The 20,900-nt window shown below is 51.1% G+C and overlaps 4 protein-coding genes across 8 annotated transcripts; 2 read left to right on the top strand and 2 right to left on the bottom strand.

The window, feature by feature from the left end:
- The first annotated feature begins 137 nt into the window (after positions 1–137).
- On the top strand, positions 138–4,723 carry TMOD4 (tropomodulin 4). Of its 2 annotated transcripts, XM_051992676.1 has the most exons (10): positions 141–243; positions 1,155–1,292; positions 1,489–1,645; positions 2,112–2,228; positions 2,481–2,570; positions 2,732–2,862; positions 2,960–3,067; positions 3,561–3,704; positions 3,869–4,013; positions 4,611–4,723. In XM_051992676.1, exons 2-10 carry the CDS (start codon positions 1,170–1,172, stop codon positions 4,631–4,633), a joined length of 1,038 nt encoding a protein of 345 aa, XP_051848636.1. In that variant the 5' UTR covers positions 141–243; positions 1,155–1,169; the 3' UTR covers positions 4,634–4,723. The 2 variants fall into 2 exon arrangements, with proteins under 2 accessions (XP_051848637.1, XP_051848636.1); XM_051992677.1 differs by lacking the exon at positions 4,611–4,723 and having other exon boundaries at positions 138–243; positions 3,485–3,704; positions 3,869–3,968.
- A 522-nt stretch (positions 4,724–5,245) lies between these two features.
- Positions 5,246–9,297, bottom strand: SCNM1 (sodium channel modifier 1). 2 transcript variants are annotated; one of them, XM_051992678.1, is made up of 7 exons: positions 9,199–9,297; positions 8,342–8,412; positions 8,085–8,173; positions 7,906–8,003; positions 7,717–7,808; positions 5,671–5,871; positions 5,246–5,387 (listed from the first exon to the last, which is right to left on the bottom strand). In XM_051992678.1, the coding sequence occupies exons 1-7, from the start codon at positions 9,247–9,249 to the stop codon at positions 5,288–5,290; spliced, it is 702 nt and encodes a 233-aa protein (XP_051848638.1). In that variant the 5' UTR covers positions 9,250–9,297; the 3' UTR covers positions 5,246–5,287. The 2 variants fall into 2 exon arrangements, with proteins under 2 accessions (XP_051848638.1, XP_051848639.1); XM_051992679.1 differs by lacking the exon at positions 9,199–9,297 and having other exon boundaries at positions 8,299–8,363.
- Positions 9,298–9,917: 620 nt separating this feature from the next.
- LYSMD1 (LysM domain containing 1) lies at positions 9,918–13,967 on the top strand. Its single transcript, XM_051992680.1, has 3 exons — positions 9,918–10,100; positions 11,634–11,986; positions 12,721–13,967. Exons 1-3 carry the CDS (start codon positions 9,921–9,923, stop codon positions 12,857–12,859), a joined length of 672 nt encoding a protein of 223 aa, XP_051848640.1. The 5' UTR covers positions 9,918–9,920; the 3' UTR covers positions 12,860–13,967.
- On the bottom strand, positions 13,832–16,466 carry TNFAIP8L2 (TNF alpha induced protein 8 like 2). Of its 3 annotated transcripts, XM_051992683.1 has the most exons (3): positions 15,974–16,460; positions 15,535–15,614; positions 13,832–14,935 (listed from the first exon to the last, which is right to left on the bottom strand). In XM_051992683.1, the coding sequence occupies exon 3, from the start codon at positions 14,928–14,930 to the stop codon at positions 14,376–14,378; it is 555 nt and encodes a 184-aa protein (XP_051848643.1). In that variant the 5' UTR covers positions 14,931–14,935; positions 15,535–15,614; positions 15,974–16,460; the 3' UTR covers positions 13,832–14,375. The 3 variants fall into 3 exon arrangements, with proteins under 3 accessions (XP_051848643.1, XP_051848644.1, XP_051848642.1); XM_051992684.1 differs by lacking the exon at positions 15,535–15,614 and having other exon boundaries at positions 15,974–16,466; XM_051992682.1 differs by lacking the exon at positions 15,974–16,460 and having other exon boundaries at positions 15,535–15,967.
- Between the last annotated feature and the right edge of the window lie 4,434 nt (positions 16,467–20,900).

The following is a 20,900-nucleotide window of genomic DNA, read 5'->3' on the forward strand; positions in this document are numbered from 1 at the left end:
GCTCTTCCAAGGAGAGAAGGGAAGAGCTGCTGTGGCTGCTAGTGGCCACTAGAGGGGCTGGGGGCTGGGCCGGCTGCGTGTGAGGGGGGCTGTACATGCGATCTCCCCCCCACCCCCACCTGGCCAGAACTAAAATAATAAAATGCTGAGCTCACCGCTCCCCCTGCCCCCTCCCCCGGCACAGGGCTCCTCCTGCTGCCCGCTCAGTGCCCAGGCAGAGCAGACAGACCAACAGAAGGGGAGGTGAGAGGGGAGGGGGTGGGCTGGATTGGGGTGGCGGGGGAACCCCAGGCTGGAAGCCACTGAGGGGTGGGAGTGTGGTCCTTCCTGGGGAGCTGGAGGCAGGGTGTGGGCATGTGACGCCGGCCCTCAGGTTGTCTCCCCCACACTCGTGTGTCTACTCTCTTGGGGGTGTTCAGGTTTAGGGAGTGGGGGTGTGGGGTAATCTGTGGGTCTCCCCACCATGCTCCCCCCATGTCCCTACAAGTGTTTCCAGAAGAGCCTGATCCCGAGTTACAAGGCATGAAGTCACTGCTGCCTCACCCCAACAAGGGCCGTGTCACCTTCCACCTAAGGGCAGGGACGAGAGCTTCGCTCCAGCCGAGCTCCTCGCCTTCCAGCTGCAGGGGTCCCTCTGGCTTCCTCGGCCCGGAGCCCCCGGCTCCCTCGGCACCCAGAAGTGGGAAAGGCCGGGCCCCACCCCTCCCGCCCACCCCCAGCCTCCCTCTGTCGCCGCGGCCCCGCTCCCTCAGCCCTCTAGGCTTCCCCTGTTAGTCTAAGGAAGGAGCGGGATTGATTGAGAGGGGGGAGGAGGAATTTCCCTGAAGCTCTCCACCCCCTCTTTCCATAGGAACTAGGCAGGGGCCCAGGGGATGTTGGCACGGGCCCCAGGCAGCTGTGCTGGGGGTGAGAGGGGCAGGAGAGGCGCTGACGGGCGAGGGTGTGGGCTGCCGCCGGGCCCTCTTCCCACGCGGTGCTAGCCTGAAGATCAGAGGTCTTCGTGGGGGGAGCGGAAGCTGGGGAGGCAGGCCAGGGGATGGGAGATCTGGGATGCTGAGCCCAGGCGCCCCATCCCGGGGGCTGCTGCACCTCCCCAAGGACCCCCCCTCCTTCCCCTGCACCCTCGGCTCTGATGATTGCCCGCCCTTCCCCAGGCTCTGTGGGACACCATGTCATCCTATCAGAAGGAACTGGAGAAGTATCGGGACATTGATGAGGATGAAATTCTGAGAAGCCTCAGCCCTGAGGAGCTGGAACAGCTGGACTACGAGCTACAGGAAATGGACCCTGAGGTAAGGCCCTTGGATGGGGGCCCCAAGATGTCCTCAGGGTCCTAGGCTACAACAGGGAGGTGGGTCAGGGAACCCCTCGGGGTCCCAGGGGGTCAGCAGGGGGAGCTGAAGACGCCGCAGGGAACCCTAAGGGGGTCCCGGATTCGGGAGTGGGGAGTCTGAGCTGGTGCTTCCCCCACTCCTACCCCCTCCCAAGAACATGCTCCTGCCAGCCGGGCTAAGGCAGCGTGACCAGACCAAGAAGAGCCCCACGGGGCCCCTGGACCGGGAAGCCCTGATGCAGCACCTGGAACGGCAGGCCCTGGAGACTAAGGAGCGGGATGACCTGGTGCCCTTCACGGGAGAGAAGAAGGGTAGAGGAACCTTGGCGGGGCACTCAGCCTCTCACCCTGCTGTGTTCTGTATCCCTCGCCCCCCCTGCCCTGCCCCAGCCCGGCGTTCCCGCCCGCCAGCCCCATTCCATACTGCTTGGGCTCTGTGGAGTGCCCCCCTCTTGGGGGTTGGAGGAAGAGGAGTCCCAGCATCTGGACCTTGAGTTCCTCCCTCTCATTCCCGTAGCGCCCCAGAGCCCCCTTTCCCCCCGCCAAGCCATCTTTCCTCTCAGCTCCGTGCCCCAGCCCAGAGTCCCAGCAGCTTGGCATTCTGGCACTTCCTCCTCCGAACCAACCAGGACTTGGGCTTTGTACCCAGCCTGACGGGAGACCCAGGCCTCTGCAGGACCTGCCACAATCCAGGAGGGGGTGAGGAGGATCGGGGCAGCAGGAAGCCAAGGATCTGGGTGGGAAAACGCTTTTCTGCTGATTGTCTTCCTTCTACCAGGGAAACCGTTCATCCAACCCAAGAGGGAAATCCCTGTGGAAGAACAGATCACTTTGGAGCCCGAGTTGGAAGAGGCTTTGGCCAAGGCCACAGATGCTGAAATGTGTGATATTGCAGGTGGGCAACCCCGGGGCACAGGAGGGAGGTCACGAGGCCTGTGGGAAAGAATACCCTGTAATAGTGGCGGACGGGGCAGGGCACGGGTGCAGAGGCCTAAGAGACGTCTCGGGATAGTCCCTGGAAGGGTCGCGGGTCCCGCTGGGCGAAGGCCCTCCGTCTCCCCTGCCCCCGGACTCATCCGGGGAAGATTTAGGGGTGAGCCGAGCGCGTCGCTGCTTCTACTCACTGCCGCACTTTGCCATTCCTCAGCCATTCTGGGCATGTACACACTGATGAGTAACAAGCAGTACTACGATGCCATCTGCAGTGGAGAAATCTGCAACACCGAGGGCATCTCCAGTGAGTGGGCGCCCAGGGGGAGGTGTAGAAGCCAGGTGCTCACCACGGTGGGCACTGAGGGGTGGGCTCACTGCCAGGGGCACAGGTCGGGGGCATAGGGGCTGGAGGCAGTGGGGGAGGGGGGAACATGGGGGAATCCCCCCTCCTCCCCACCCCACTAGGTGTGGTACAGCCTGACAAATACAAGCCAGTCCCAGATGAACCGCCAAATCCTACGGACGTCGAGGAGACGCTGAAGAGAATTCAGAACAATGACCAGGCGCTGGAGGAAGTGAACCTCAACAATATGCAGGTATTGCATTGGATCCCATCCGGGGGAAAAAATGACTCATTCCAACGGGAAAGCCTCCTGGGAGTAGAAATCTGAATGTCCCCTCTCCTGCTGATAGGACATCGCAGCCTCCACTCTGATTGAGCTGTGTCAGGCGATGAAGGGGAATACCCACGTCCGGAGCTTCAGTCTGGTGGCTACACGAAGCGGGGACCCCGTAGCCAATGTGAGTCCTGGGGACTTCCTCCTGATCATACCCCTCAGCCCACCTTGGACCCCCAAGGATGCCCATGGGTGTGCTCTGTACGCCGCCCCCTGGATCTTTACCCCTTCTCTTGGGTCCCATCCTTATTACCTCAGGACACATGAAACCATAAACTCAAATGGTAGGAAGGGAAGGTTCCTTAAAACTCACGTAGTTCAGTCCCTCCCTGCTCCCCATTTTACAGCTGAAATGGTAGCCTGAGAGCACCTAGTCCAGTAGTCCTCCCAGGATGTCGCCCTTCTCCCTGGGCCAGCCTTGAAGGGACTCAGTGACCCCTAAGGTGCCCAGTTTCCTCAGAGACTGCACAATGCCCCCTTTTCTCTCATTTGGTGTTTCAGTTCCATTCTGCCCTCATTGTCCCCCCCAAATCCCTCCCAGAGACGTGTTTTCCCGTTGCTCCTGCTTCATCCTACCCGCTGTGACATCCGTTCAGCCCCATGTTCCTGTCATTCAGGCCGTAGCAGAGATGCTGCGAGAGAACAAGAACCTTCAGAGCCTCAACATCGAGTCCAACTTCATCAGCAGTTCGGGGCTCATGGCCGTGCTAAAGGCTGTTCGGGAGAATTCCACACTCACTGAGCTAAGGATGGATAACCAGGTTCCTAGCTTTCTTCCCCACACCCTGAACTTTCTGTAGAGAGTCCCCCTTAACGTCCCGACTCTGGAGCCATCCTTCTCAGACCCCTCAAAGACAGTAATCTTGGGGTAGTAGTAACCAGGGGGATGGACAGTCTGTATTCTCTCTTCCTCCCACCCTTCCAGCGTCACTGGCCAGGGGATGCTGTAGAGATGGAAATGGCCGCCATGCTGGAGCACTGCCCAGCCATCGTACGATTTGGATACCACTTCACACAGCAAGGACCGCGGGCTCGGGCAGCTCGAGCAGTGACCCGGAACAACGAATTACGTAAGGGACCACTGGGCTGGAGGAAGTTATTTGGGGTTGGTTCTTCCAGCATTAAGTTCAGTGTGACTAGGCAAGGTCCAGCAGAAATCTGAGGCACTAAGCTCTGCCCAGAGGAAGTTCTGAGTGGCTCACCTAGGAGTGGGCCAGCTTGTTGCCATATACTCAGGAGACACAGATGAATCTGCCCTTTCCTCCCTGGGGTGCTCCCTTCATCATTGGCCCAGATCAGAGCCCAAGTGTCCCCCTTATTCTCTGTGACTTCAGTCTAGGCCCTCCAGCTAAGGCTTCCTCAAAGTGTCTTGTTCTCCAGTTTGCACACCAGCTGTCTGCCCCTTATTGTGGGCTCTCCCATTCTGTACTCCTTTCCTCCTGCCTTCATTTCTCTGATGACATTACTTCCATACAGATCCCTGGGTAATAGGTACTGGGAGACAGAGGACAGCTTTATTAAGGGAACAGGGGAGCACAGAAGTCACATGTCTTAAGACACTACCTTCCATGGGGATCTTAGGGAGGAAAGAATAAATGAAGATCATTCTTCTGAACAGGCTCAAAGCCGAGTCTTGGGTTCAGATTCACTTCCCCCTACTTCCACAGGTCGGCAGCAGAAGAAGTCATAACGCCATCCTTCCCTATTGTTTAAAGCTGGGACCCCTGGATGCGGAATGCCCATCTCCCCTTCCTGTAAATAAAGGTCTTTTTGCCCACTTCACCTGTCTCTTTCTCTGGCCTGGGACTGGAAAAGTGGGGAGGTGATCTTGGCACAAAACCCCCTTCCCAGAGTGTCTGCCAGTTCACTAGGGGATTATTTATACCCCAGAGATCAGCAGGTTCTAGGCTCAGGTTACCACTAAGAGGAGAAAAAAATCCCTGCCTTTATCAGGGCCCTTATGCCTGCGACGGCCCCAACACACACAACCCTTCTTTATTTCCACTCAGTGTTGGCTCCTCCAGCACCTCTGAATGTGGCCGCCCTGCGAAAGCAGAAAAAGCCCCTGTGGAAATAGGAGGGAGAGCAGGGGGAGCTTAGGTGAGGTCTCTGACAACTCAAAGGGCAGCGAACTGCCCTATATACTTTATTAATAGGGCAGAAGGCTGGGTGCAGCTGACGCTTGGCAGGGTTCTGGCAGGGCGGGTGTGGTATAGGCAGTTGGGCCACCCGCAGGGGTAGGACGGACCCAAATTGCTGGAATGGCCCAGAGAGCCAGACCTCAGAGGAAGAAAGAACCCAGTCTCTTCTCGGGTTTATTTAAACAAAAGGTGGGGGGAGGGTATTAATCCAAGGGGAGATCCGGGGGTTCCTCTTCATCAGAATCAAACTCCACATTCTTGTCTTTTACCCACTGACCTCTTCCATCCTGGATCCACCCTGAGCTGTGAGCAGAGAAAATAGGTCTGGTCAAAATGAGGGATGGGTTCACAGAAGGGAAGGAGAAAAGAAAACAGGGCCAAGAAGCAGCGGGAAGGCGCAGTGGATAGAGCACCGCCTGGGGTCAGGAGAGCCTGAGTTCAAATCTGGCCACAGATACTTAACACTTCCTAGCTGTGTGACCATGGGTAAGTCACTTAACCAACTGCCTCACCCCAGCCCCCAACAAAAAGAAAGAAAACAAGACCACATCTGAGACAAAGAGAAACAAGGCATCCCACTACCCACCTGCGCAGGCTCAGATAATGGTCCAACACCTTTCGTCGGGTTGGACTCAAGGGCACGGGGGCTGGCGCTGCTGCTGATCCCTTCCGGGTCTGTCTATCACTCTTAGACTTGGGTGCTCTGCCAGCGTTCTGGTCCGAAGGTGCCTCCGTCTGTGGGGGCCTGGACGGGAGGGGGGGAGCTGAGGGCGAAGGAGATTCTGGTCTGAGGGAGAAGAAGCAGAGCTTAGCATCTTAATATAGCGGGAGAGTTCCAAATAGACAGGTGGTTTAGACATAAAGAGGGATAAGCAAATTAGTGGAGCATCAAAGAAATGATCTGTCAGAGCTAGAGAAAAATTCATGACCAAAAGAGGTAAAATGGTTTTTTATTATACAAAATTAAAAAGATTTTATACAAATGAAACCAAAACAGCTAAATTGGAAGAAAAGCAGGACACTGGGGGAAATTCTTTGCAGCAAATCTCTCTCATAAAGGTCTCCTTTCTAAAATATATAGAGAATTAAGTCAAATTTTCAAGAATAAGAGCCACACTCCAAATGACAGTGAAAGGATATGAATAAGCAGTTTTCAGAGGAGGAAATCTAAGATATCAATAACCATATTTTAAAAAATGCTCTAAGTCACTAATTATTAGAAAAATGCAAATTAAAACAACACTGAAATATCTCACACCCATCAGATTGTCTAAAATGACAAATGCTAGAAGGCACGTGAGAAAACAGATATGCTAATGCACTGTTAGTAGAGCTGTGAACTAGTCCAACCATTATGGAAGGCCATTTGTAACTATACTTAAAAAACTACGAAACTGTATCTACCTTTTGACCCAGGGATATCTCTACTAGACCAAAGAGATCAAAGGAGGAAAAAAACTACTGTACAAAAATATTTATAGCAGTTTGTTTGTAGTGGGAAGGAACTATTGGAAACTGAGGGGATACCCTTCCATTGGAGTAGTGACTTAACAAGTTATAGTATATGAATGAAATGATGAGCCAGATAAAATGCAGATTCAGGCATCAAGGAGTATTTTTCTGTTTTTTTCTCTCCTTTGTGTCTCTCTTTCTCTGCTGGTTATGATTAATGTGCAAATTTGTTTTGGATGATTATACATAATTGTAATGGACTTCTTAATGGATAAGGAAGAGTAATATAGAGACGATCAAACTGAGAAATAACATGAATTGAATTTTTAAAGTTTACAGTGTTGGGGAGGGAGCCAGTTATCTTTTATCTCTTATACACCAGAGCTATCTGTAATATTCTTCTCTTTAAATATAATGTTTTCTGGGAGCAGGTTTCTTTGGGGGGGGGGCTTCTGGAGGCAGCCTTAATTTCAGTTCAGTGTAATCACCCCAAATGCAGCCAGGAGTTAAAGTCCAAATCCTTTGTCTCCTTCAAAGTCTTATCTTCTTCACTTGGGGCTCGGCTAGTTTTTCTTAGAGGCCTTCTGTAATCTTGGTTCCGGGAGCTTAAGCTGCCTTCTCTGGCTTGTGAATATCCCAGACTGAATCCTGGCTGAGGCTCCGAAAGCTTCTAGTGGGCTTGTCCTTTCTGGCCCTGATAGCTCCTCCTTATATCTTCCACACTGAGTATACACCAATCATTATATCACTAGGAAGCCATTATTTGTTGCTAAACTAGATTTAACCATCTCTTCAATTCCACTTACTTAGCACCTTGTAAGAATCCTAACAGCTGTCTACTTCTGTTCTCTCATCTCAGAAACAACTCCCATAAATCCAATGCCCAGTCTCTACTGTAATTCCCTTTCTTAACTTCTCAACTTTTTGATATTCCCGTCTTCACATCTTTATGTTTTTGAAAGCATTCATTTAACAGTTACGTAGCCACTGTGCTAGGTGCCAGGAGAGCCTGAAAATTAAGATCTATGTCTCCATGGAGTTTTAGGGACAAACGCTTCTAGACTGAGTGCTCCACTTTTTATTCTTTCCTTTTTTTCTTGTTTTTCAACAACTACTGCCACCAATACTCCTACCTCCATCCTCTCATTTCTCCTTATTTCTCTCTTCTACCCAAAGTTACCTGTTCTTCTGCCTTCGACAGCAACTGTTATAATTTGGGGCTCTGCGCAGGGCACTTTGAGTGATTAGCCGGGTCTGGGTCAGCAGAGGAGCCTGATGGGAAGCAGAGGGAAAGAAACACTCTCACACTTGGGGTGGAAGCAGATACCTGAAGCCTCCCAAGATGGCACAATCCCCCCTTTTCAGTTACCTGGTTCCCTGTCTTCTCCGAGCTCCATTCTTCCTGCTGCTTTGGAGTCTGTTCTTCTCCTTTCCACTGGTGCTTTTTGCCATAGAAATCTTGCAGGCCTAGTAGGAAAGGGGCATTTAGCACGGCTTGGGAAGGCTTGGTTAAGCTGATGTTCTGTAACTTTTAACCCTGCAACTTACTGGCCACGTGCCTCTTCCCTGCCCGGTGAGCAGTTAGCATGGTCAGTGTGTCCAATACCGGCCGGTGGGGACAGACAGCGCAGGCAAACCTGAGGGGAAACTGAGGTCTCAGGAGCGCTGGCACCCCAGGGCTGCCCCTCCGTCTCCCAGCCCAGGTCCTCCCATCCTCTGCCAGCCCTGTCGCCCACCGTGCTCCCCCCTTCCGGAACCTCACCGTCCCCTGGTCGGCCCGAGTCTGAGCCCCTCCCCCACCTCACCGTCCATCTCGGAGCATCAGTGCCTCATCTTCTGGGATGTAACTGGCCAGCAGGTCCCCAACTCTGCGCTTCTGGAAAGGGGTAAACAAGGCGGGGCGGAGCTGGAACCAGGCATTCTGGTGTGGCGGGCGAGCGGGAGGGACTGGGGGAGACCAGGCCCAGAGACACCCCCCAGGGGCGCAGACACTGTCACTCTCCCGGAGCCCCGCCTCCCTGCGCGGGGGCGGGCACCCGAGCTGCGAGGGAGGGAGAGCAGGGAGTGTCCGCACGCATCCCGGGGACGGGGCTCTGGCGGTTTTCACGTTTTTTACAGTTTACAGCTGACTCCGGGAGCTGTTCCCAAAAGGCCGAACAGTCAATAAACACACATTAAGGGGCCGTGGCGGGCCGGGTGCTAAGGCGGGGACACACAAGAACAACCTGGAGGAGTTTACAATCTAATAACGGGAAAAGAGCACCCAAAACAAATCTGAGAAGTGGGGCGGGGGTACCCCAGAAGCTCCAAATGGGTGCAGGCCGGGGGTAACGAAGGGACGTCCGGAGGGATGTCTGTCCCCCCCGGCATTAGGAGGGGGCCCACCGGGGCTGGCAAAATAAACTTGGCGGAGGAGCATGGGCATTGAAAACTGGAGATGCATCCCCCTAAACGAACGTGCCCTAGCCAAAGCCCCGCGTGGCCAAGCTGGGCCTGGCTCTCGCGTAGAGTAAATGGAGGAGAGAAACAGGGCTCGCCCCCTCCCCTTTCTCCCCGTCCCGGAATCCCTTCTGTTCTCCGTTCCCCGAATCGCCCCGCCCCTTAAGGGGTTGCCGAGGCAGCTCGAGAGCTCAGAGGCGACAACCACCACGCTCACTCTCACCTTGAGCACATTGAGTTGGCTCCAGTCATCCCCCTCCCTCTTGAAGGACATGGTACCTATCGCAGCTCTCCTTCATAAACTATAGCAGGTCTACCACCTAGACTCCGAAGCCTTCACAGCCACCGTAGCTTCCACGGGGGCGGGGCGGGGACGGTATTTTTTTGGTTGGTTGGTTTCTCACTTCCGGGGCCTGTGTTTCCGGGAATGCGAAGCATCTTTCTGCAGCTTTCTCTGATTGGCCTCGCGTAGAAGAACTACATTATCCAGAATGCTTTGGGATGCCGCGGCTCTCTGGGAATTCAAGTCTTTCCCTGTGTCTCTAAAGCCCCGGGTGCTTATAAGGCCCTTTAAAACGGAGGATTCAGGACTATCTCTCGGTCCCGGAGCCCGCATGGGCGCCGTGAGTTTTCACCCGGGCCGAGGGAGGACCTGACCCAGCCGTGTTCGCAAGGACGTCTCTAGGGCCCCAGCCTCGCGCCTCACCGGCCGTGGGCAGCGATCGTACCGGCTGCTGTGGAACCCGGCGCCGGGGCCTTGAACGGGAGGGGCGGGGCCCCGCACTTGAGCTTGACCGAGGCCGGAGATCCGCAGCCCGGAACGGGAGTCGGCGGCCTATGGCTAAAGCCGGCCCCCGGGATCTGGGTTGATTGGGACGCCTCGAAAGTCAGGGGTCAGAGGGCGTCAGGGTCGAAGGTCAGGACCTAGGCTGGGCCGGCGAGGCCATGGCGTCCCCCTCCCGGCAGGCGTCCCCGGGAGGGTCGGGTCTCCTTCGAGGGAGTCGGGCTCGGTCTTACGGCAGCCTGGTTCAGTCGGCCTGCTCCCCGGTGCGCGAGCGGCGCGTGGAGCACCTGCTGGAGCCCGGGGACACCCTGGCCGGCCTGGCCCTCAAGTACGGGGTGACGGTGAGTGGGCGGGAAGCACGGCGGGCCCAGCCTGCAGGAGGGCTTACCCCGGACCCCGGGCTGTGGCGAGGCAGGGCTCTGATCCTGACTGCTCTAGACCCGGACGCCGGGTTGGCCTCTCCTGGGGCGAGCAGCCTTCTCCCCTTCCTCATTCCCCACTCCGATGAAATCATACTCATTTTCCTCGGGATAATTCGTTATATGGAGAGTGGGACCGTGAGGTTATAAGTTATCTCCTCTTAACCACGACCTGGAGTGATCAGTGCCACGCTCCTCATTTTACAGATGAGCAAACTGAGGCTCAGACAAATGAAGTGATTTTGCCTGGATTTGGCAGTTAGCAATAATCTGAGTCTAATAGTCGGGTCTTCCTCGTCCCCGCCGGGCGCTTTTACCCACGTTGTAGCCTCTCTACCCCAACTTGGGGAACCGGGAGTGACCCTTGGCCCCCTCAGTGCCCCAGGGGAGAGACCCTGAAGGTTCTGGATGTCAAGCCCGGGTTATGGGAAAGTACTCCCTGTGATTGCAGAAATGCACCCCCAAAAGCTGACGCTGATAACGAAATACAGGCGACACTAGGGGCAGAAACGGACAAGAGTTTGTGGGGGGCTTTATTCCATGTTTTGGCATTGGGCTAATCGAGTGCGCGCTGCCAGGCTGAGAACTGGGGAGCCGGACCCTTGCCGATGTTCCAGCCAGACGCACTTGTCCAGGCTTCAGGCAAAGAGGGACGGTCCAAGCGTGGTTGTGAGGAGACAGTTGTAGTATAACCCCGAGAAATCATTTTTAAAAACCACTTCGAAGAACAAAGGGGCTCTTCAAATTCAAAGCATTATTAATTTTGGGATATAATCCAAGCTATCTGATTTTAATAATAATATTCTCTCTGGAGCATTTTAAAGCTCTCAAAATGTTTTATGTTACTCATTTTGGTCCTCACGACAATTTTGTGAGTTAGGTGCTATTGTTAGATTCGTTTTACAGATGGAGAAACTGAGTGTGAGAGTAACTTTCCCATGATTCAAACTGGGATTTCTCAGACTCCAAATCCAGTGCTCTTTTATTCAAGTTTTGGGCTAAAACAGAAATGTATTGCTTATCTATCAAGATTCTAGAAATTGGAATGGATGCCTCCTAACACTGACTTTAGAGACTGATTCTCAGTACTGCCTTCCCAATGTGTTATGCCCCATTTGAACCAAGGTATATGATCCAGAAATGCTGACAAGTTCATATGAACATTAATAGTAAATATTTCAGGATACCAAGTTTATAAGTTGCCCTGAGTTTTTTAGAGTTTGCCTCTAACTTTTTCTGTGTTCTCAGACAAAGCATGATCTCTTATGTCGGCCTCAGTATGTTCATCCTTAACATAAGGATAACACCTATCCTCCCTATTCTTCAGGATGCTAGTTAATATCAAATAAAGAAATGGATTTGAAAATACATAAAAAATTTGAAATATTATAAACTTGTAAACTACATTATTATTGCTGTTATTAATCTGGTGCCCTTCTCTTTTCCCCTCCCAAGATGGAACAGATTAAGCGTGTTAACCGCCTTTATACTAATGACTCCATCTTCCTCAAGAAAACTCTCTATATTCCCATCCTGACTGAGCCCCGGGGACTATTCAATGGGCTGGATTCTGAGGAGGAAGAAGAAGAAGAAATGTCATTGAGTCAGAGTGGATCTGAAGCCTCCTCAGGCTTGAAGAAAAAAACAGAGGAAAAAGCCAGTGGTGAAGGCCATTCCTCCAGAGGTAGTCAGGACCTTCCCATAGCCAGCCATGACCTTTCTGCCACTGATTTCCTCAAGAAGATCGATTCACAGATCAGTCTGTCAAAGAAAGCTGCTGTCAAGAAGTTGAAGAAAGGTGAAAGTGGGTAAGTCTTTGGTGTGTCTGAGTGGATATCTTTCGTCCATTGCCAGAGTGGAGAATATCTGGCCCGTGGGCCACATAAAGCCTGAGAAATCATTTGGTAAGGCAGCTAGCCACAGGCAGGGAAGAACTGAAAGATAGGTACAACAACCCCCCACTATTTGAATTCTATACGAAGATAATTTCGTATGGCTCTCAAATGATATTATGAATATCCAAATGGATCTTGGCAGAAAAAAGATTCCCTAACTCTAGTGTAGTAAAAGAGCTCAGAATTGGGCATCAGGAGGTGGAAGCCAGGTCTTAGCATCGAAACACTGGGAACCCCATTTTCTCTCTCTTAAAAATCAAGGAGTTGGGTTAGATGTGCTCAGAGGCTCTTTCCAGCTTACAATTTGAATCCCAGAAGCAACATGAGCTAACCTTGCTGGAATAGATCTATGTATGAGGAACAGGAGGTTATGGTTTCAAGTTCCTCTTAATACTCTGTCCTTCCAGAGGCAAGGCAAACTGAGCCTTGGGCAGACTTGGCATCAGTACCATGGCAGCTTGCTAGATGTCTCTCTCTCTCTCTCTGTTTAGCTCACACACTCTCACTTTCCCCCCAGAGTTGTTCTTTCAAATGAGAATTTGCTTGTGTGCTTAATGCAGTGCCTGGCACATAATAGGTACTTAATAAATATTTATTCTTTCCCTTCCTCCTTTCCTGATCACTTTTCCCTTAATCTTTACCTGCAGGGTACCTGGGGAAGATCTGCATCCCCATTTGGCTTCCCCCCGAAAGCAGCAGCGGGCAGTACTGGGCCCTGTACCCCTGACTCGAACCACAAGGGCAGCCACTTTACGGGACCAGGAAGATGAAATCTTTAAACTCTGATACCCCCAAAACTTTTGGGAAGAGAGAAGCAGGAGAGGAGAACCTGTCTGGTGGGGAGTTCAGCCTGGGGTGAAAGTTGAGGATCTACCATCTCAGCCCATTCCCCCTTTGGCTTCTCTGCCCTGCCCCCTGTTCCCTGCCCTGGCCTTCTTGTTGCTGTCAGGGACCATAGGCTATGGGAGGAATTGTAGGCAAGAATGGAAGGGTCGAGATTAGATCCTGTCCAAATTCTTTTGGCTGAATCTCGGTTCTTTCTGTCCCTTTCCTACTCTCTCTGGTTCCTGTTACAGTTCCTTGGCCTTACCATAGGGTGGAGGGATCTTCAGAACTTGTCCCCCCTCTCCCTCCCACCCTTCTCTCTAATTTATTTGGTGCTATGTTAGAATCCTATTTATTGGCTCTATTTTGTTTTCCTAGCAGAAGATAGCATCTCAGGGGATGGTGGCTAAGGAATGATCAGCCATGATGGCTGCTCCCCTAGTCCTCTCACTCTAGCAAGCCTGGGGACCCTTGGGAGCATGGGTACTCCTGAGCCCCAACCCCTGCTATGTGGCACTGAGGTACTACACTGTACCAACTTTCTCCCCCAAATCAAGAAGTGAAATGCTGGACTTAGCCTTGACCTAAGAAGTCCTGTTGTCTTTCTCATGGCTCAGAAGGTTAGAAATTTTGGTCATCCTTCCCTTTTCTGCCACTTTTCTGCCCTGTTGCCCTGAGCTTTACATTGAGGTGGACCGAGGGAGAATGACCACTTGGATGGGCAGTCTGGGATTGAATGAGCAGGCCTGACTCCCTGGGTTGTGTACGCATGTGTACGCACCTCTCCCCTCACAGATTGAACGCCAGAGGCTTCCTTTGTGGCCTTCTGGTTCCTTTCTTTCTCTCCATTGCATACTTATTTGTGGTTTGTAGCACCAGCTTGAGGTGTAGTTTCCGTGTTTTTGAAGAGAAAACAGCAGGCTAGGGAGGCTGTTTGGGGCTAAGAGTCTGCTTTATTTTGTTATTTAACGTTGGATGTGGAGAAAAGTGAATGTGTTTTCCCATTCCCCTCTCCCTGTGTTGATAGTAAGTTGTTAGAAACTGCAGAGATTAAACATGGAGCCCTGTACACGTTTTAGCAGATTTATTTCCCTTCTATCTTCCCTGTCCTGACCCTCTCTGGGAGCGAGGCTTCTGGCCTCCATCTCATCTGTCTCTGGCCTGGCCTTGAGTTTGACGCTTCCCCCATCAGCAGCTTGGGGTACTGATCTCCTTCCTCCTGGAAGGGGTTTCCCCACATCATGTGTCTCGTTTAGGGGGAAGTAGAAGATCCGACTTTCACTTCAATTTTTTCAGGCAGCTTGGTTTCCTGTCCTGGTGGCCAGAGGCCCAGGGGAGGGAAGGGCTTATGAACCCCTGCTGGTCCCCAGAGCCCATCACACTCCAAGGAGACCCAAGCCAGGACCTGGAGAGCCGGGCCGGGTGTCTCTTTGAGTCCGCTGCCTCGATGGGGCCAGTGGAGCTGGGGAAGCGGTCCTCAAAGCTTTCCCTCGTCCAGCAGCTTTCTGAGGCCATCACAGATCTTGCTGAGATGCTGGGCGTAGCTGGGACTGTAGAGGGCGGTGAGCAAGCTGGGGTCCGAGAAGTGATCAAAAACCCGGCGGATGCGGCCGTGAGACTTGGGCGTGAGGTGGTGCTCCACCAGCTCCAGGAGGGTGTCGCGGCACTCCGTCAGCAGCGCAGTCAGCACGGCCGCCTCGAAGGTGAAGTCCACTTCGCCGAAGCTCAGGGCTGTCATGGCGCCCTGGCGCAGCTTCTGGCGGAAGCGGGCCGCCAGGGCCATCTCGCCGGGGCTAAACTGCTGGTTGCGGTGCAGCACCGCCACCTTGATGGCCACCTTAACCAGGTCCTTGATGACCCTCTGGGCCTCGGCCCGACTGTGGGTGTATTCCTTGGACACCTTGTAAAGTTCATCCAGCACTTCGCTGCTGGTCTCGTCGATGAAGAGGTGCACCACTGACCGCCCGGCCAGCTTGCTCAGGACTTTCTTCTCCGCCTGCAGGGCGAGGTTCCTTGAGCTGAAGGGCTCCATGATCCCTAGGGGACCGAGACCCAAGGCCACGTTAAATATCAGTAGAAAAACCGACTTCCAGGTCCCCACAAGGGAGACAGGTGGCTCTCCTCTATCTCAGCTGTCCCCTTTCTTCATTTGGACCCCCAATTTCTTGCTGCTTTAGGGCCCTGTTCTAGAGATTCTGTACCTCCAAGGATAGGACAGAAAATCTAGGGGAAGGATTGGCGAGGCACTGAAGGGTCTCTGGGAAAGCAGCCCCCCATGGGGCTGAGCCTCAAAGGAAAGCCAGGTGGGGATGGGAGAGGAGGTGATTGGAAGAAAGCAGGTGACCTGGGACTGCTCCCATGTGCTCTTCTCAGCGCCAGGAGAAACCAGGGATTAGGATCCTCCCGAGGAGCTTAATCCTGGGACATATTCTGGGTTTTCATTTGGGGCCCCAGAGGCTGACCGGGTCCTAGAATTTCCCCCAAATAAGGCTCCCTGCCTCCAGTTTCTCCGGTGGTTTTGCTTCTTACTTCCCCCTCCTCTCCTCTACAGGATGTGGCCGTGACCACAGGGAGGAGCAGCCGCACCCTCTCCCCCTCCTCACTGGGGCAATCTGAAAGGGTGGGCAGATGAGTACCTGCAGTCCTGCACCCCAGCAGGCTTCATGCAGTCAGGACCCAGGTGTAGCGTGAGGCTCCTCAGTCCTGGGCCGGGCAGCTAGAGGCAGAAAGAGCCGTCCTTGTCACTCCTCCCTGGGTCCCTGACCTGTGTCTGTATCATTCTCACAAGCTCAGGTCCCTGGGATCTCTCTCCGCTCCTCCCCCACTTGCCTCCTGGGTTTTCCCTGCCTTTCATCCCACCATCCTTCTCCCCTCTACTTTTTCTGCTCTCTAACCCTTTTTGGGCCCCATCTGTGCCCAGTTAACCCAGTTCTGCCCCCAAAGAAATTCCCTGGTGAGCTTGGTCCCGGATGTCACCCTTGCCCAGCAAAGACCCTTTAGCGTAGAAGAGCTAAGGGTGAAGGAAGCATTAACCCGTTGTGCCTTGTACCCCGTCCCCCATTGCCCATCCCTCACCTCAGCAGCCACTCTTGCCTTGGATGTGTCTGGAGAAGTGACAGAGAACGGAGAAACTTCAAGAGTGCCTGCCCTAGCGCCGCCCCCGGCCCCACCCTCCTTCCCTCTTCCCTCTTCTCTCTCCTTCCTCCACCCCCCGCAGACACAAGGGCTGGGACTCCAAGGACTAGAGCCCCCTGCCAATGATAAAGGAGAAAATCAGCAACTTTGGGGGGAAAGCTAAAGCCCTCAACCCCAATTTCTAAGGTATCTGGATGGTCTTTGTCTGTTTCTGTGTCTCTCACCCTTTCCCCCGCCCTGGTCTCCATCTCTATTTCTGGTGTTCTGCCTTAGGAGGTGGGGTTCCTCGTCAAGGAGGACTAGCCATATTCAAACAGGTGAGCATCCAAGGTGGTAGGGAAGGTTCAGAAAACAGCCCAGGTGTGTAAGCTTCCTTCTGACCCAGAATCCATTAAGGAACTCGTGGAATGGAGGGTGCGGGCCACGGCTTAGTGGGGTCCAGCCCAGCCCGGACCGCTTCTGACATGTTGCCTGCTGAGAGCAAGGGACGTGGGCCAGAGGATGGGCGCCTAGGGCCCTGAGCATTAGGGGGCCGGGCTTCCTTGCTCTGTGGGAGCTGTGGAGAGGGCAGCTACCTGAGCTGCGGGTGTAAGACCACAGGCGGTCAGCAGATGTCAGCATGATACTAAAAAACACAAAGCCAGCTCCAGAACCTCGGAGACTCAGCTGTTCCACGCACCCACTCAGCCCCAAGTGTGGGGACCACAAAGTAGCTCTCCCTGCCTCCAGATGACATTCAGCTGGGAATGGAGGGATGTAGCCGGGTAAGTACCACACAGGTTTAGGAGAGAGCAGGCAAAGTGCCCAAAGAGTACTGGGTGACAACCTCCCCCGGGGCTGAGTCTGAGAAGGGAGATGTCTAAAAATGGGAGGAGGAGTGTGCCCACAGCTGGGGATGGGGTAGGGGTGGAGGCAGCTGTGGCAGTCCAGTTTGGCTTGACTGGAAAGTCTAGGAAGAGGAATAATGTGGGAAAAGCCTGGAGTCACAGTGTAGAAGGCCTACAAACTGGGCCCCATGGGGACTTCCAGAGTTTGTATTTAATCCAGATACCTGGAGATAATTATGCATATTCCTGTTCTTTCCTACCCCCACTGTCCTTTTCTAAACATTCCCTGTATCTTTTACAAGTTCTAAAATTTAAAAGAATAAATTTTGTGATTTGAAAAAATGAGCCATAAAAACAAAGATTCTTTTTATGGTTCTAGATAACCAAGAATTTTTGGTAGTATGTTTCAGAATATAAGTATTATAGGAGATTTGTTTGTTTTTCTGAGGCAACTGGGATTAAGTGACTTGCCCAAAGTCACACAACCGGGAAGTGTCAAGTGTCTGAGGTCAGATTTGAACTCAGGTCCTCTTGACTTCAGGGCTAGTGCTTTATCCACTGTACCCACCTAACTGCCCTGTTATAGGAGTTTCAGAAAGACTTTGGCTCCCTATTTTCTGATTCTAGCTCTGATTTTTCCCTTACAGATCAAACTTTCAGCACACCCATTTTTCTTTCAAAACATCCCTTTCCCATTCCATTTGATGTGACTCCTTACCATCTCACGAATGGACCACTGCTATAGTCTTCTAACTGTTCATACGATAGCTTTTCTTTTTACAACTGTTATTCTAAGAAAGCCCTGCCTATCTTCTAGGATGGTTGTGAGTTGCAATCAAAAGAACCCGTGTGAATAATCTGTGTATAGTGCCCCTTCATCTTCTAACTTATCCTTGAATTGTGGGGTGGCTCCCCAGTGGGTGGTCATTACTTTCAGGTCATGGGGTACTCCCTACTTCTGCATTCCTGAAATGACTGGTTCACACGTGCCCCATAGGGAACTTGCCCTTAACAGTTAGCCAGTAGAAACAATTGGCATAGAATGGGATGGTAAAAATAAGCTCCACAAACCTAAGTTTTCTCTTTCACAAATAGTCCCAGAAGAGTGGAGGCAAACTTAGGATACAGTGATAGGCGTACGCATAGGTAGGCCAAGGCAACTCATTGCTCAGGCACCTCACGGCCTCCCTTGTGCTGCTGCCATGTGGAAGCATCATCTCTGATGGGCAGCTGCCTCCCTGTCCATCTTCCTTTCTGCAGTTCAGTTCTCAACTGCCAGGACTAGTTCCCAGGTTAATAATAGGCTCTCTTCTTTGCTGCCAGAGGTCACACTCCTTAAAACTGTTTCCAGCCTGGAAGGCTGCATCTGTGTCCGCATAGACAATGGATGTCTAATCCCTACTGGACGTGTCTCAACTGTGCCTTGAGCTCTCTGACTGATGACTACTGCTTTCTGCTTGATGAAATGTCTCTCACTGGCCCATAGGTCCACTGCATAGCACTGTGACAAATGGGGTATAGAGAAAGAAAGAAAAATCTCTTCTTCTTTCTCTCTAGGGCTGTCGGTTCCTTCTTGGCCTGACTAAAAAATTGTCAACCTTGTTTTTAAGGGCCACTAGGGGCCATTTTCACTATTTCCCAACAAATGGCTAAATTCCTCTTTCAACTCAGTTTTTTCATACTTTGTAAAAGAATGAGGGGGCTGATATACATCACTAGTAAGAAACATGTTATCATCTTGTTCCCTGTATCCACTCATTGTTTTTACTGATTACATTCTGGACTAGGGATAGGGAAGGAGGAGTAGAAAACTAGGTCTCACCCTTTTCCTGTGTCAGATGGCTTTGTAGACTACAAAAGGGCAGCTAGATGATGCAATGGATGGAGTGTTGGGTTTGGAGTCAAGACATCTTCCTGAATGTAAAGCACTGGGCAAGTCACTTAACTCTTTGCCTCAGCTTTCTCATCTGTCAGTGAGCTGGAGAAGGAAATGACAAAAGCACTATAGTATCTTTGCCAAGGAAACCCAGTGGAGTCGTGAAAAGCCAGATACCTAAAGCAACTAAACAACAAACTACAAAGCATCATGTACATGGAACATGGTGTTAGTAACTTCATTGTAACGCCTATATTTAAGAACCAGCATAGTTTAGTGAATACAGCATTGGAATCGGGGCGTGGGTTGGAGTTCAACATTTTCTAGGTATGTAGTTGCTACTTAGTTAAAACCTCTCAAAACTTCTGTTTACAGATCTGTGAAGTGAACATGGTGATACTTGTATCACCTGTTTCATGGTTCTGAAGAATTAAAGTTCTATAATAAAGTAAGTTCAGTCTCCCAGTATTCCCTAACCAACGCATGACCACCATTTCTTCTGCGCAGCTATGACTGTGTACCTAGTAATGGAATTATGAGATCATATATTTAGAACTGGAAGATGTGTTCCCAGCTTAGAGGTCTTCTAGTCCAACCCCCTCATTTTATAGCTGAGGAAATGAGATCAGAGAGACCAGGTCTCAAAAGTAGGAAATGGCGGCCTTTGAATCCAAAGCTAGCACTTTTCCATTGAATCATAATAGCTGAACTTTTATGAGTATTTTAAGGTTTGCAAAGTACTTTAGATAAATGGTCTTGAAACTTGTAACAATCCTGTAATAATTATTCCTGTTTTGCAAATGAAGAAACTATACTTCAATGTAGATTCAGAGTTTTTTCTATGGTCACACAGCAAATGTCAGAGGCAGGATATGCACTCTACTCTGGTGCAATCTAAATCCAACATTCTATCCATTATAAACCAATTCACCGTATGACTTTGGGGAAACCAATTAGCTTCTGGGCTTAGTTTTCTCTTTAAAATAAAGGACCTAGGCTACATCACAGCATTTCTCAAAACTTTTCCTTGTAATAAGAATAGGGATTTGATGAAAAAAGTATTGATGCTCTTGAAAGCTGTCAGGGGTACTCTTGCATGCTGACCACAACTTTTATCTCTCACACTCCACAGATCATTCACCTCAAACCTTGTTCCACCTTACTGCAACTATGTCAGTGTCTTCCTACTCCATCCCCTGGGTTGGATAGCTATCCTCACAGCATTCATGATACCATCTTGTTTCACATTATACCCTTATCTCTTCCCACTGTCTCACCCTCTCATCTCCATCTTGCAATAACATCTAAATGTCTTACTACTTTTACATGTACTTTTGGTTTTAGCACACAAATCATATTCCTTCATACTGTGTTCCCAATCTGTTTTGCTCTCAGATTTCCCCAACTTTTTATTCTGTAGGTGTTTTATACTCTGAGATGAGTCCAGACCAGAATATATATATATATATATATAGGTCCTCTCAATAGAATTCATAGATAAATTAGGTTGGGAAATTGTGGTCTAGATTTCAGCTTCTTAAACTGTAGTTCAAGATCACCTTTGGGATCTCAAAACAATGTAGGGGTTGTGAAATTTTGATTTGTTATCAGGAAATGGTTGCTTTGTATACCTATTTTATAACCCTTTATACTCGGTCACATTAAAGTTTCTTGGGTGAAAAGGGGCCAAGAGTGGAAGAAGTTTAAGAAGCCCTGATTTAGATGATCTCTGAAGTCCTTTTCAGCTTCAGAATTATCCCACCCCAGTGTCCAATTGTATATTCACTCCTCATAAGTTTCACTATGTTAAATGCTCATTTCATTCTGTATATAGCTCAATCCCAATCTCATCTTTCCAGGAAACCCACTCTCCCATTGATCCTCCTTTTCTACATCATTAATAGCACTCGTCTGTACCCATCATTGAAAAGGTTCAATGAGTGAAATCATTGCTTCCTCAGCCATTCCTTATGATGCTTTGGTTGTTAGAAAGCCTTTCCTCAGGTGGAGGGCACACCTGCCTTTCTAAAACTTTCAACTCCAACTCTCAGAGTTTCTCTGTGGGGCAAGCTAAACAAGTCTCATCTCTTTTGGGGGCAACAATGTGATTCAGTGGATAAAATCTTAACTGTCACTGTGGAACTTTGAGGGGGTAACACATATG

Source organism: Antechinus flavipes, chromosome 4 (assembly GCF_016432865.1).
Source record: "Antechinus flavipes isolate AdamAnt ecotype Samford, QLD, Australia chromosome 4, AdamAnt_v2, whole genome shotgun sequence".
Lineage (NCBI taxonomy): Eukaryota > Metazoa > Chordata > Mammalia > Dasyuromorphia > Dasyuridae > Antechinus > Antechinus flavipes.

Excerpts from the sequence above, each read along its gene's own strand:
- TMOD4 (XM_051992676.1), top strand. The coding sequence starts at position 1,170 with ATGTCATCCTATCAGAAGGAACTGGAGAAGTATCGGGACATTGATGAG. Across the intron at positions 2,229-2,480 it reads TGAAATGTGTGATATTGCAG|CCATTCTGGGCATGTACACA; the intron begins GTGGGCAACCCC and ends GCCATTCCTCAG. Across the intron at positions 2,863-2,959 it reads TGAACCTCAACAATATGCAG|GACATCGCAGCCTCCACTCT; the intron begins GTATTGCATTGG and ends TCCTGCTGATAG.
- SCNM1 (XM_051992678.1), bottom strand. The coding sequence starts at position 9,249 with ATGTCCTTCAAGAGGGAGGGGGATGACTGGAGCCAACTCAATGTGCTC. Across the intron at positions 8,174-8,341 it reads CTGATGCTCCGAGATGGACG|GTTTGCCTGCGCTGTCTGTC; the intron begins GTGAGGTGGGGG and ends GTTTCCCCTCAG. Across the intron at positions 5,872-7,716 it reads TGTCGAAGGCAGAAGAACAG|ACCAGAATCTCCTTCGCCCT; the intron begins GTAACTTTGGGT and ends CTTCTCCCTCAG.
- LYSMD1 (XM_051992680.1), top strand. The coding sequence starts at position 9,921 with ATGGCGTCCCCCTCCCGGCAGGCGTCCCCGGGAGGGTCGGGTCTCCTT. Across the intron at positions 10,101-11,633 it reads CCCTCAAGTACGGGGTGACG|ATGGAACAGATTAAGCGTGT; the intron begins GTGAGTGGGCGG and ends TCCCCTCCCAAG. Across the intron at positions 11,987-12,720 it reads TTGAAGAAAGGTGAAAGTGG|GGTACCTGGGGAAGATCTGC; the intron begins GTAAGTCTTTGG and ends CTTTACCTGCAG.
- TNFAIP8L2 (XM_051992684.1), bottom strand. The coding sequence starts at position 14,930 with ATGGAGCCCTTCAGCTCAAGGAACCTCGCCCTGCAGGCGGAGAAGAAA.